At 36.9% G+C, this 14,217-nt stretch overlaps 1 protein-coding gene and 1 pseudogene across 1 annotated transcript; one reads left to right on the forward strand and one right to left on the reverse strand.

The window, feature by feature from the left end:
- Positions 1-108: 108 nt before the first annotated feature.
- Positions 109-6,104, reverse strand: APL1 (ADP glucose pyrophosphorylase large subunit 1). The gene is made up of 15 exons (XM_008224748.3): positions 5,757-6,104; positions 5,011-5,124; positions 4,529-4,702; positions 4,290-4,382; positions 2,594-2,677; positions 2,448-2,503; positions 2,143-2,236; positions 1,944-2,056; positions 1,736-1,808; positions 1,482-1,562; positions 1,252-1,338; positions 975-1,079; positions 758-864; positions 610-670; positions 109-387 (listed from the first exon to the last, which is right to left on the reverse strand). Exons 1-15 carry the CDS (start codon positions 5,994-5,996, stop codon positions 286-288), a joined length of 1,584 nt encoding a protein of 527 aa, XP_008222970.2. The 5' UTR covers positions 5,997-6,104; the 3' UTR covers positions 109-285.
- LOC148920227 (uncharacterized) lies at positions 3,111-4,277 on the forward strand (annotated as a pseudogene).
- Positions 6,105-14,217: the final 8,113 nt, after the last annotated feature.

The raw sequence follows: 14,217 nt of genomic DNA on the forward strand, positions 1-14,217 counted from the left end.
CTCCAACAAGGCCATGGAAAGATTGGATGAATTGCACAAGTCATTTGATGTACACACTTAATCAATTTGAATGAACCGTAAATTGTTATCGAAAGTTAATTTTCACAATTAGCTTGCAAAATATAGCTGCTTAATGTACTTGATAAACAAGGTTTATACACATCCGCATCATAAGAGTGTCTTGCTCTACTGACATGAGTATACATGGTGATTCACATTGCATTCTCTCTTTTAGTTCCAATCCATCCTAATATACCCAAAAATTAAAAAGGATGGAGGGATAGTTTAGATCACAAGTCCATCTATGATGACTGAATTTTTCAATATGATGGTTACACCTGATCGGATGTAAAACCCTTCAGAAGATCTGTCAGCCTCCTGTACGCCCTGCAATTCCACGCATAAACACAAAGTACAAATTAGACTAACACAAATTATATCTTATAAGCTCATCTGGTAAAAGGTTTAGCCTGGTTGCAACTTGCACCAGAAGGATGCTGAGAACTGAGACTTCAAAAATCATATAGAAACGTTGAATTTTCCACCTTCCTAGCAATCAAATTGCTCGTTTTTTATTATCTGTAGCAATTACTAGAGAGCAAATTATACCTCTGAGTTGGCAATAACAACGTTCTTGCCGATTCTTGCGTTTTTGTCAATGATGCAGTCTCTGCACATAACATCAAGAACCATGAGAGCAAGAAGTTATTTAACATTTATAACTTAAAATATTTGTGGAGGTTCAAGGAGCCTGTACTTGATTTTTGTGTTCTCTCCGATTCCAACAGGAACTCTTCCTTCAGCTAATAGTGATGCCACTTCAGCATCGGTTTCATAGTAATCAGCACCAAGCATTACTGTGTCCTGCATGCATTTTGCCAATCATAACAGTATAGACACCAGTTTGAATTACTCATTTGGGTTATTTCATTAACAACTTGAGCTTAATATTCTCTGGAATTTATGGGACAAACCTTTAAGTGAACATTTGAGTTTATTCGAGATCTGATACCGACAACACTGTGCTCTATGAAGCTATCAGTTATGAAACTTCCGTGTGACATGATGGAGTCAACGATCTGCACAAGTGGGCAGAATGTTATATAATGCAGTTATCTGTGCTTGATTGTACAAGGATGTTCCTGATTTTTATCAGGATGATCATGTGTTTCAACACCTTATCCCAGTTAGCTTGCAGCAGGGATAAATTTTACGGCAATGATGTAACTTCTTGAAACTAAGCTCACGAACCTTGCTGTTGTCAATCTTTGATGGAGGCAAGTTTCTTCTTGAAGTATATATCGGCTTTGCTGCATCGTAAAAACTGAACTTGTTTGGCTGAAAGATGCAAAAATGAAGCATTAGATTCATCTGTGACAGCGAAAGCTTATTTTCCTTTTGCAAAAGGAACATTAGAAGGGTGAGCATTGCAAATTTATTAAAGCATTTATTGTCGCTTCCCCATCTTGCTTCGTACTTACATGCTCGGTGAGGGCAAGGTTTGCCTCAAAGAAGGATCTGATGGTCCCTATGTCTTCCCAGTAATCATTGAACAGATAAGCCTGCACAGAGGTTTTTCACAAAGGAGCATCATGGAATGCTGAAGTGGATAGCAAGGTTAGTGAGTTCAAAATTTAGACTGTTGACCTATACATGCATGCCTTGTTAACCTGTATATCTCTAGACTAAGCTTAAGCAAACATATAACATCCTCAGACAGAGATCTGATACGGACCTTAATGAAGAATTCTTTAGCTGAGGCGGGGATTATCTCTGATCCAAAGTCATTTGCAGTCGGAAAACGCCATCTGACTCAAATAGTTAGTGTATTTTTCTCAAATTTCTTTAATGCGGGTTGTGATTGTGTTGTGCTTATGTATGTTCATGTGAATAAAACTAATATTACAATTTGTAATTCGTATATAACTACGCATGATTAGCACCTTAAAAGATTCAGAAGTATCTCCTTCTTGAAGACATACACTCCCATGGAAGCAATGTATGGTTTCTTTAGAGCCTCCTCGACAGAAAGTCCCAAAACGGTTGTATCTACTGCCTAATGTTCGTAGCAAAATGAGCATATAAGTATTCATATACCTATGCCAGTTCAAATAATAGTAATAGCTTAAGAATGAGTATTACCATTGCCTTCAGGTCGTCTCCTTTAGGTTTTTCTCTGAACGATAGGACCCGTCCTTTCTTGTCTATCTTCATTAGACCAAAATCTGAGGCTCGGCTATCATGGAAAGAGTAGAGAGGAAAGTTTCAAAGGGTTGATGAGCAATAGACCATTGTGATCAGAGTTGAAAAACAAATGCACTCATACAAAAGAGAAAATTACCACTAATAATTTCAAGCCAGTATATTATGAATATTGATATGAATTTCATAGTCAATATTTTACAAGGAAAATTCAAGAGGTTTCTTTGGTAAAATGACCACAGTACCTGTCATCCATCGGCAAACAAGAAATGGTAATATCTGCGCCACTCTGCCTATGATTCTGCAAATTAATTGAGAGGTAAGTTTTGATAATTGAGAATTGGCCTTTTGAGTTCTTTTCAGTGAAGCAAAACTAACGGTTCTGTCTTACTTGAACATAGTCCAAGTAGTCCATTCGATACAAATGATCACCAGACAGGATCAGAACATCCTCAATATCCTTGCTTCTTGCATCCTGCGGCATGAAAAGCACTGGTGTAAATTATGATACATCCAATTTTTAGACCACCTCGCTCAAATGCTTTGCTCGGTTATGCAAAGAAGAATAAAAAAGGGAGACTGAAGCATGGAAGGGTCACTTATGACAACCTTGTTATTTGAAAATATCAGGTTGGTCATTTACGTATTTTCAAACTGTCAATTGGGAAGGAAAATTTTTGACTTTCTAAATATGCGCAAATGAATATACCAATGGAAAGGGGGAAGTAAAGAAAAGTATTGATGCACCATCAATTTCCATCTTTTTGTTAAGGTAAGAAACTCAAGGGCTAACTACTTCCAAAAAAAAACCTCTGCGTTATTAATTCTTGTTTTAAATGCGTACTCCTTAATGACTCTTGCTCTTCAATATATATAACCTGATAGCTGGTTTCTTTTTCTAAAGAAAAATGGCCAAGATCTCTATCCCTCTGTACTTTTTCCTAATCCTACTGGCTTTTGGGCTTGTCAATGGTTCTTTAGCAAAGGAAAAGATTGAGACATATGAACTTAAGAAAGGAAACTTCTCTGTGAAGCTTACTAACTGGGGTGCATATATCCTATCTCTCGTTGTCCCTGAAAAAGGTGGAAAGTTGGCTGATATTATCCTCGGGTTCGATTCAGTCAAGGATTACATCAATAGTTCCTCACCCTTTGGAGCCATTGTTGTGTTGCTAACAGAATTCGCGGTGCTGCATTTACTTTGAATGGAACCCGTTACAAACTAGTTGCTAATGACGGCAAAAACACGATTCATGATGGTCCAAGAGGGTTCAGTCGTGTTATTTGGAAAGTGAAAAGACATGAACAAGAGAGTGCTAATCCTAGCATCCAATTCTCCTATCACAGCTTTGACGGTGAAGGAGGATTTCCGGGTGATATCCTTGTCACTGTGATGTACACACTCACAGGAAACAAGCAGTTGATTGTAACAATGAAAGCCATAGCTCTGAACAAGCCTACTCCAGTGAATCTAGCCCAACATGCTTTCTGGAACCTGGGTGGCCACAATTTTAGCGACATATCACACCAGTAAATAGCCAGCTTATACCAACAGGTAAAATTGCACCAGTGAAACAAACACCTTATGATTTCAGCTCACCTCAGACCATTAAAAGCAGGATCAAGAAACTCCCAAATGCTTATGATATCAACTATGTGCTTAATGGTTACAAGGGTGACAGAGTACTGAAAAAAGCAGCTGTGATGCATGAAAAGAAATCAGGAAGAGTGTTGGAGTTGTAGACAGATGCTCCCGCCATGCAATTCTATACCGCGAACAATTTGAAGGGTGTGAGGGGAAAAGGTGGATATGTTTATTACAGTAATGCAGGACTATGTTTGGAGACTCAAGGCTTCCCTGATGCAGTGAACCACCCCAATTTCCCTTCACAAATTGTGACAAGAGGAAAGCCTTACACACATTCTAAGTTGTTCAAGTTTACAACTTCTCCATAGCTTAGTGTTAAGCAGTTCAGATTCTTCTGTCATTGGTGTGCATTGACTTTTTCTTAGAGAAGCATAAGAAACAAAGAAAACATTCTGAAAAATTGTTATCTGTTTAATGCATTCCTGTATTTTTTTAGTACCTCGAAAAGCCAATGGAACTGCCGCACGGCGTCTGCAGTACCCTGGAACCACTTCTGGCCTGCCGCTCCTGGAGTTTGAGTTGCTGCTAGAACCTGGCATGGAGCACAAGAGCTATAAGTGACATTGCAGAACATACATTGTCATAAATATAATTTATAAATGCAGAGAGGCTAGACTCTTTATGTGGTTTGTGCAACATTTTGTTAAAATTACTTGATGATTTTGTTCGAACATATACCTCTACATATCCGTCGCCAAAGCTGGTGCCACTGCCAAAGTTGTAAGCTCGGGAAATATGCCTGTTGAGTGATGTTGAGTTGAACTGAGTGAGGATATAAACTTTGTTGATTCCACTGTTGATGCAGTTGCTCATTGGCACATCAATCAGCCTGTATGCTCCCCCTATTGGGACCTAAAATGCAGAAACAGTAGTAAAACCAATCCACTCCATTTCTGTGTCTAAGGACTTGAAACCCAACAGAATTCAGTAAAGAAAAAAACCACAAATAGGATTGAGTTTTAACATTGTTTTATCAACTGCCGTAAAATGCCATTACGGAAGAAAGAACTTCCATTCAACGGAGATTTCACTGTAGCGGAATCTCAAACCAATTACGCACTTATATGGAAAAATTAGAATGTGTGACAATACGTGATTAGTTTGAAATTTGTCACAGTGGCATCCGATGTAGGTAAGTTTTGTGAAGTTGAGAGACTTACAGCAGGTTTGGCACGCCTCTTGGTGAGTGGGAAAAGCCGAGTACCAGCTCCACCTCCCAGTATGATCGCAACAACTGTCCGTGGGTCCCGCTTCTCTATATCTATGTCCCTCAACTGTTAGATGCACCCAAGCCCATATATCAAAGTCCATATATTATCATGTGCATATTTAATTGGGCTAGTATTATCATACCATGGGCTTCTCATCAAATCAAAGCCCAAACCGATCTCTTTTTTTTTTTTTTGGGTTGTGCTTTAATCCATTTCGCATTTTAATGGTGTAAGTTCAATTTCTTTATTTTGAATTCATCTCCATTAAAAGCACCGTTTCGTGTACGAATTTAATGTGGTTCACTTCTTTAATCAATTAATTTTGAATCGAGCTTAAAATTTGAAAATATCATTATATAGTGGGAGAAGATTTTTTTTACTTCCCTGAACATAACAACTCTCCTCTTATAAAAAGATGGATGCTGATATTAACTGATTGAAAAATAAACAATTGATCTTGTAAGATTTTAGAATTTAAATGCTACCTTTTGGAATTTGATGTGGTGGTGGGGAAAAAAGAAGTTAAAAATATCGTATATATATATATATATATATATATATCATACATGCAATGCAAATAGTAATGCTCATGACTATTCAAATTATGTTTTAGGGACATTCATAATCTGCATGCAAATTGCAATGCATGTATGTTTTAGGGACAGTATGTATGTAGTGAGTTTGGAAAGGCTCACCTTGGCCTCGCCAACTGGCACATCGGTAGTGAGAGACATGCAAACATGTTTCCCAACCACACCGTTCTTTTTAACATTAGCAGCTCCAAGCTGAAGCTGGGTCAGGTTCAGCTTCTTCCCCATCAAGTCTCCGTTGCAAAACTTCACAACCCTCTGGCTTCTCACCGAAAACCCGGCAGCCCCACGCAGTTGGCTGGGGGCGGAGAGTGAAATCCGGCAATGATCAGCCGACACTGCCATTTTTGAATTTTAATTCCAAGGAGAAGATTGGAAATGCATAAATGGAAAGGTTGTATATATGGGGAAGAAAGCAACAGAGCTCTGTGTTTACATGGTATGCTTTTGCTAGCTATTGGAAGATTGGGCCACGTTATCCAGACTAAATTGCATCCACCAGTTGCATAATGTGTTTGTCTTATTCTACTCACAAAGGAGAACTGAAATTACAGATTAGTCCTCCTACTTTGCTGGGAATTTACGAATCAAAGAATATGCTATATAGGGGCTGCCTCGACTCCACCCGAGATTTTTGTGCACGTAGGCAAGTTGTAACAAAATAATACGAACACATAATCCACAAATGTCACATTAGAAGTTGCAACTCATTCTTCTATTTTTCGTGAGTGATACTTTCCCCCAAACTGAACTGGAGTCCCTTTCCCATATGAAAGATTAATTTTGAACTAGTGCAAAAATGCAATGAAATATAGAGCTGAAATTTTGTGGAAGGCTTTCTTTCTGCCCATGTAGAAATAAATTTTCATATTTTTGCTTCATCAAAGATTAATTAGTTTTTTCATAAATATGCTCATTCTAACATAATATGACATTTTATACTACCCTTATAATAAGGTCAATTTGGAGAAAAGAAACCATCAATGGTGTGTTTACTAATCAGAAATTGGAATTCTCATCAAAAATTGAATTCCACATATGAGGATTCATGTGTTTACTTTCACATTAAGGAATTAAAAAGTAATTGGGGCTCACAAAAAATTAGGAATTGAATTCTTGATTTTGGAGGAATTCAATTATAAGGTGGGAGATGGTATTTTAATTCCTGGAGAACTAACCTATTAGGAATTCATCTTTTTTACCCATTATATTCTCACACAATTTTAAAAATTCCAAATTTGCCATCTACTTTAACCCAACAATGAGGACATTTTAGTAATTAGCATCATCCTACCCTAATTCTATATGGTTTAGTAAACAACTTCAATATGAATCCAGAATCTAACTCCCCTCAATCCATATAGTTTAGTAAGCAACTTCAATAGGAATCCCGAATCTAATTCTACTCAATCCAACTCCTCCCTAATTCAATTCATCCTTAATTTAATTCCTCATAATCCAATTACAAATTAGTAACATGACACAAGTAGCCACTTGTCATTTCATAATGACTTAATTATTGTTTTACCCCATGGAACTAAAGCTTGGTCTCACTTTACCATATGAAACTGAGATTTTCACACTTGACTTGCAAAATCTCTAAAAATTGAAGAAATTTTTACCACTTCTGTCCATTTCCGTCCACAAAACTATTAAGTGTGCTGATGTGGCATGGGCATTTTTGTAATTTTAGCTCATCTATCCTCTATCTTCTTTCTTGTCTATGCCTCTCTCTCTCTCTCTCTCTCTCTCTCTCTCTCTAACCAGACCCAACAAAAGCAAATACCCAAATATTTGAGCAAGAGTCATAGACTATAATCCTTGAATCTCAAAGTGCTCATGGGTGTTAAGAATAAGAACAAGGAAGCAAAGAACTCAAACGCAAGAACTGGATTGAATGACTTTTTATTGAACAGCAACCTTTGGCTATTATATAGCCCTACATGAACTAACAAACAGCTGAAATACAGCTCACAATTCACACTAACAGAAATGTGGTAACGTGCATAAGGAAAGAGTCAAAAACAGTAAAACAAGTCTCCCTACATAGTAGGGACTTATTTGAAACATAAAACAAACCTAAATATCTGAGAATCCTATAGTACTAAGGAATCTCAAACTCGTCATTCCCTCTCTTAAACTAACTGCCATCAAGCATTTAGTTTACATCAGCAATCTCACAAACTCCCAACAAACTTCGAAGCTTTTGAAACGCATCAACCTTTAGTGGTTTGGTCATTACATCTGCTACTTGATCATCACTCCCACAATGAACCAAAGCAATCGAACCCTTCTTTGTAAGATTCCTCAAGAAATGGTACCTTACATCGATATGTTTGCTGCGACCATGCATCACAGGATTCTTTGAAAGCTTAATGGTTGAGCTATTATCACACTTGATATGAGTATAGAATTCATCACCATGTCCGAGCTCCTTCAATACCTTTTCATCCAATTTGCTTGACACGCACACACTACAGCTGCTACAAACTCTGCTTCCGTAGTAGATAACGTAACAATTGGTTGTTTTTTTGAACTCCATGATACAACACCATAACTCAGCAAGAACACATAGCCACTTCTACTCTTCCTATCTTTCATATCTCCTGCATAATTACTATATGTGAAAGCAAGCAATTTACCATCTCCACCTCTCTTGTAATGAATGCCATAATTCACAATCCCTTTTAGATATTGAAGAGCTATCTTCGTAGCTTGTAGATGAAGCTCAATTGGTTTTGCCATATACCTGCTTATGAGGCTGGTGACAAACATCATGTTTGGTCTCGTGGCAGTAAGGTACGTCAAGCTTCCTACCAATTGCTTGAAGTACGTCTCATCCACAGTGATTCCATCTTCATCTTTACTGATCATAAAGCCTAGAATAATCGGACTATTCACCTCATTGCTTTCCAGCATCCCAAATCTTTTCAGAATTTCCAATGCATACCTTTTTTGACATATAAAGATACCATATGTTCTTTGAAGTACTTCAATGCCAAGGAAAAATCTCATGCTTCCCAAATCAGACATATCAAATTCTCTTAACATATAACTCTTGAACTCAGACATCATATCCTCATCATCACCAGTAAAAATTAAATCATCAACATAGATACTTACAATGATAATCTTTCCTTCTCTGTTCCTCTTTGTAAACAAAGTTTGCTCAATGTCACACCTCTGGAAGCCTTCATTGATGAAATATGCTTCGATTCGACTAAACCAAGCTCGTGGAGCTTGTTTTAAACCATATAAAGACTTGTGTAGCTTATAGACCAAGTGCTTCTTGCCTTTCTTCTCTAAACATTTTCACTTAGCTTTCCATGAAGGAATGCTGACTTGACATCCAATTGAAAAATCTTTCAACCATTTTGTGCTGCCAAAGCAATGATCGTTCTTACCGTGTCCATCCTTGCCACTGGTGCAAAGACCTCTGTGTAATCTATGTCGTGCTTCTGTGAGTAGCCTTTGGCTTCTAGGCGTGCCTTATGCTTGTTAATCTCCCCATGCTCATTGTACTTGGTCTTGTAAACCCACTTGACACCGATCTTTTTAGCTCTAGCAGGCAACTCAGTTAATGTCCATGTCTTGTTCTTTTCAATGGAGTTGATCTCACTGTCCATAGCTTGTCTCCACTTCACATTCTTCATTGCTTCTTCAAGATGAAAATGATCTTCAGTTGCCACAACTTGTTTCATGTGTGCCTCATCTTCACCCAAACTTTCTCCACTAACATAATAGTACAAATAAGGAGGAGGATGTCTCACTCTCCTTTCGTTCACTCTCCCTTCATTCTCATCAGGCCCATAAGGATTTCCTACTTCTCTACCCCATGCTTCTTCACTTCCCTCACTATCACTTCTTTCCCCTCTATCACCATTGCCATCTTCATCTCCATTTTCACTCACCCTCTCTTCACCCTCATTGTTTTCTTCATTCTCTCCCCACTCCAAGTCTAACAAGATTTGCACCTCAAAATTCACTCCAAATCCCACTGCTTTTCTTCCTAAAAAATAATATCTTTACTCACAACAATTCTTCTAGTTATAGGATCAAACAATCTATACCCCTTGGACTCCTCACTAACTCCCAGTAAAACACAAGAAAAACTTTTATTATCTAATTTACCTCTTCTTGCATTTGTAATGTGAACATGAGCTAGGCATCCAAAGACCCGAAAATGCTCAACTGAGGGCTTTACTCCACTCCACGCCTCTTGTGGTGTGACATTTTCACTGCCAATGTCCGTCACCTATTCAAAACATAGAAAGTCCAATTCACAGCCTCAGGCCAAAATGTTTTCGGAATCTTCTTATCAGACAGCATAAAACGGACCATATTCATCACAGTTTGATTTTTCCTCTCAGCTACGCCGTTTTGTTGTGGTGTATATGCAGTAGTTAATTGTCTCTTGATTCCACTTTGTTTGTAAAAATCATTGAAGTCATTTAAAGTGAATTCAACCCCTCCATCTATCCGCAAGCACTTGACAAACAACCCTTTCTCTTTCTCCACCATCTTTTTGAAAACCTTGAAGCAATTCAGTGCCTCACACTTTGCTATCAACAGATACACCCATGATTTACGACTATAATCATCAATAAAACATAATGTGTACCTCTTGCCACTATTGGATATAGGGGAAATATGCCCGCAAATGTTTGCATGAATGAGCTCCAATGGCTGAATTGCTATCCATGTACTTCTCTTTGGTATGTCATATGGGTGCTGTTTGCCATTAATGCAATTTGTGCATGTTGTGTTTGAAGCTTGAAATTAGGGAAGTCCATGAACCATCACAAGGTTCTCAAACCTTTGTAACTCAAGCGGCCATATCGTCGATGCCAAATGGAAGAAAGATCTTGAGGGCTTGTATGAAGACATATTTCTGGCTGAGCATTTGTAGGGACTGGAGTTTGAGCTAGCAATATAAACATTTTGTTTACACTTATCACAGTCTGAATAATCAAGTTCTTCGTCGGATGATAGATTTTACAGGCTCCCCCTTTAATCAATATCATCAAGCCTCTTTCTTAAAGTTGTCCTATGCTCAAGAGATTATTTTTGAGCTTTGGAACATAGTACACTTCATGTACAACATGGTTAACTTCATTCAATAGCAGCTTCACATTTCCCTTTCCAATCACATTCATCCTACTATTGTTTCCCACTTTAACTGAATGTAAAAAGCTCTCATCTAGATAAACATACCTCCACACATATGATTGGAATGCCCCGAGTCAAGGAACAATGCACCATTCCATTTGGAAATCATCTTCTTCTATATAATAGCCAAAGGTTGCACAAAATTTCCTTCGGAGGTCATCTTCTTCTCTCTCTCTCTCTCTCTCTATGTTTGGAAATCACTCAAAAGTTGTGGATTCTTTTTCTTAGGCCCAGTGGGGGCTCTGATGAATTTTTTATTGAACATCAACCTTTGGCTATTATATAGCCTTACATGAACTAACAAACAACTTAAATACAGCCCACAATTCACACTAACAGAAAGTGGTAACATGCATAAGGAAATAGTCAAAAACAGTAAAACAAGTCTCCCTAAATAGTAGGGACTTATTTGAAATAGAAAACAAACCTATCCTATGGTACTAAGGAATCCCAAAACCGTTAATGGGTTGGTCTTGGGAAGGGGTCAGTGGTGGTTAGGTAATAGGGAGAGGAAGAGAGTGAGGTCTGCGAGTAGGGGTGGGTTGAAGAGGGAAGTGAGCTTATGGGAAAAAATCCAATTGTGAGAGAAGTGGGGTTACGAGAGGGAGTGTGGTGGCTGGGCTGAATCGAGTGCTTTAGGGATAGAGGTGACTAGAAAAGGAAGAAAGAGAAGACGGAGGTGAGAGCTGGTGAGCTAACAGAGAGCAAGGAAGAAAAGGGTTTCTTAACCCTAAAAAAAATATAAAATATTTAAAATTTATTTTTGATTTTTTAATTTGGATTTCAAAGTTTTTTAATAACTAATATCATGAAAATGCCAATGTCACATCAGCACACTTAATAGTTTTGTAGACGGAAATGGACGAAAGTGGTAAAAATTTCATCAATTTTTAGAGATTCTATGGGTTAAGTGAGAAAATTTCAATTTCAAAGGGTAAAGTGAGACGAAGAGTCCGTTCCAGGGGTAAAATAGTAATTAAGCCCTTAATAATTGGTTCTTAGTGTTACCATTTGTTCATTTGAAAGTACAACATGGAGTTTTTCTAAAATATTAAAATGGGCATGTTTGTGAAAATCTCAGGATTAATAAAGAACTTAAAGCACCTCTATTACCAAGTGCATTATTGATCATTGGATTGGATGAGTTATCTCAAGGCTATAAAGGTGCATAAAAATTTGTGGTTTGATGTGTCTCCCATGATCCTTACTATACAAAAATTCATTCTACCATGTACTGTATGATATATTTACTAAAACCCGTCACTCCAATCGAATCACATGTTAGTTTGAACAGAACTTTAATTGTAAATCTAGTAGCTATATTAACGTTAAGGGAAGACCAAAAAATTGATGCTATCGCTACAACTGTTTTTAATTCATTCTATCAGGAAAAGTTGCTTGGAAAACTATCGGTCGCTTTATACAGCGACAAAATTATGAAATTTCTGACCAAAATGACCGGTTGTTTTTCCCAAAGCAACCGGTCGCTTTTCATAGACTCTAATATTTTTGAAAATCTCCAACATTAGCGCTACAAGCTAGTATTGAGATTGGTAAATGATGATGGGTGGGATAGTGCATGAAGCTAATTCCTAATCCGACCCCTCTATGTTTGATTCCAAAATATGGTTTCCTCCAACATCTCATTTAGTCACATGTAAAATGGGCAAGAACAGACTTCCAAAGAAAATAGTCTTTCTGACCTAGACTAGAATACGAAGGGTAAGATAGATTATTAGCCCAATGAATTATCGAGTGGTTAGAACAAAATTGGACACTTCGAACTTAAAATTTGATCTCATAACAAAGGAAGGGAAATGAGGAAATTTCTCGGAAAACAAACAAGAATGAATGAAGGAGTAGTAAAATTATACTGATCTAATGAGTGAAATGTACAGCTGCTCTTTAATATAGACACGCAAGGCAACAATAGCCAGCTCAGCTTCTTACTGTGCAACAACCAGTAAGGAAAGAAGAAAAACCATGACCAAGATAATGTAGAGGTTATTGGTTATGGATCCTATTGGTTATATATGCATAAAAAGTGAAGTGAAGTCATGAATATTATATGTTTTTGTTGCTCATAAATATTTTATGCTTTATTCTTAATATATATATATATATATATATATTGTTTGTTTAGGCATTTTAAAGGCATGATGATTCACTGGAGAGGACCAACCAAATTTGAAATATCTTTTAATATTTAAAAAGATATATAGATTAAGAGTTTGTTGATATAGAATACCTTACACTAAATTATGCACGAAACACACATACTTTCACCCCAACAAGTCTCATTATGATCACTCTTCCTATATTTAATTAGGGCTCGACCCAAGAAGTTCATCTTACTTCTTTTCATGTTACTTTGAATATTGATCAAGATAGTATACTTGACATAATACTTAATTACCTGAAAAGATATCTTGAAGATAAAATTTCAAATTGTGACCTTACTTTCCGAGGCCCTTGAATGAACTCCCCATGATTATTAATTTTTTAATATAGGCCATAGTCTAAATTATAAGAGAGAGGGAGTTTCACACATACACACACTTAGGGGTGGATACGATCCGGTATGATCCGGTCTAGTTCGGTCCCATTTTCACCTCACAACAGAATCGGAACTTGTACTATTCAACCGCTATGATTTGGTTCGGTTTTGATGAAAAAAAAATTTACAAAATCAGTCGGTGTGGTTTAAACCGATTCTGGTATGATTTCTAATTTTTTCAGTTTCAAACTGGATATATATTTATATATTTTTCAAATTATTTAAATATAAAAAAAAACTATAATTTTATTTTTTGGGCTTAAAATTTACAAATTATCAAATTTCATACAAAGAGAGATGATTGGGCCCATAAAAGAAATGTGATTTGAAGTTGGGCTTGGGGAAACATTAGTTATGAGATTAGAAATTTAGCACTGGACTTAAATAATTTTTTATTAAAATTAAAAAAAAAAGTAGTCGATTTGGTCCAATTTTGTAAGGTGTGAAATCGACACCAGAATCGGTTTGAACCAATTCAATCCGGTTTGATGTCGGTTTGTTGGCTTTTAGTCAACATGGTTTTTTTTCCACTTTTTTTCCATCCTGTATAGTTCGGTGATTTAATTTTTCAGTCTCGATGCCCATCCCTACTCACATTATTAAGTTGTCATAAGAGTTCGAACCTAAGAGCACTGGTTTGCAAGTCAAAGCTTTTTTCCACTGGTTAGACTTGTTAGCGAACTCCCTATAATTTCCAAACCTAAAATTAATAAATTAATGTTACAAGACACAAATAGAATTGGAAGTTGACATTGCCACATAGCTAGCAGGACTTTTCACATGTAATAATTATGACACTCATAAATCATATTTTTAAAATGTTCATTTTAGTTAGAGAAA

The sequence above is a fragment of the Prunus mume genome, linkage group LG2 (assembly GCF_029339155.1).
Source record: "Prunus mume cultivar Tortuosa linkage group LG2, ASM2933915v1, whole genome shotgun sequence".
In the NCBI taxonomy this organism is placed as follows: Eukaryota; Viridiplantae; Streptophyta; class Magnoliopsida; order Rosales; family Rosaceae; genus Prunus; species Prunus mume.

Coding starts and splice junctions, on each gene's coding strand:
- APL1 (XM_008224748.3), bottom strand. CDS start 5,996: ATGGCAGTGTCGGCTGATCATTGCCGGATTTCACTCTCCGCCCCCAGC. Junction 4,383..4,528: donor TTGGCGACGGATATGTAGAG/GTATATGTTCGA, acceptor GCTCCATGCCAG/GTTCTAGCAGCAACTCAAAC. Junction 388..609: donor TTGTTATTGCCAACTCAGAG/GTATAATTTGCT, acceptor GTGGAATTGCAG/GGCGTACAGGAGGCTGACAG.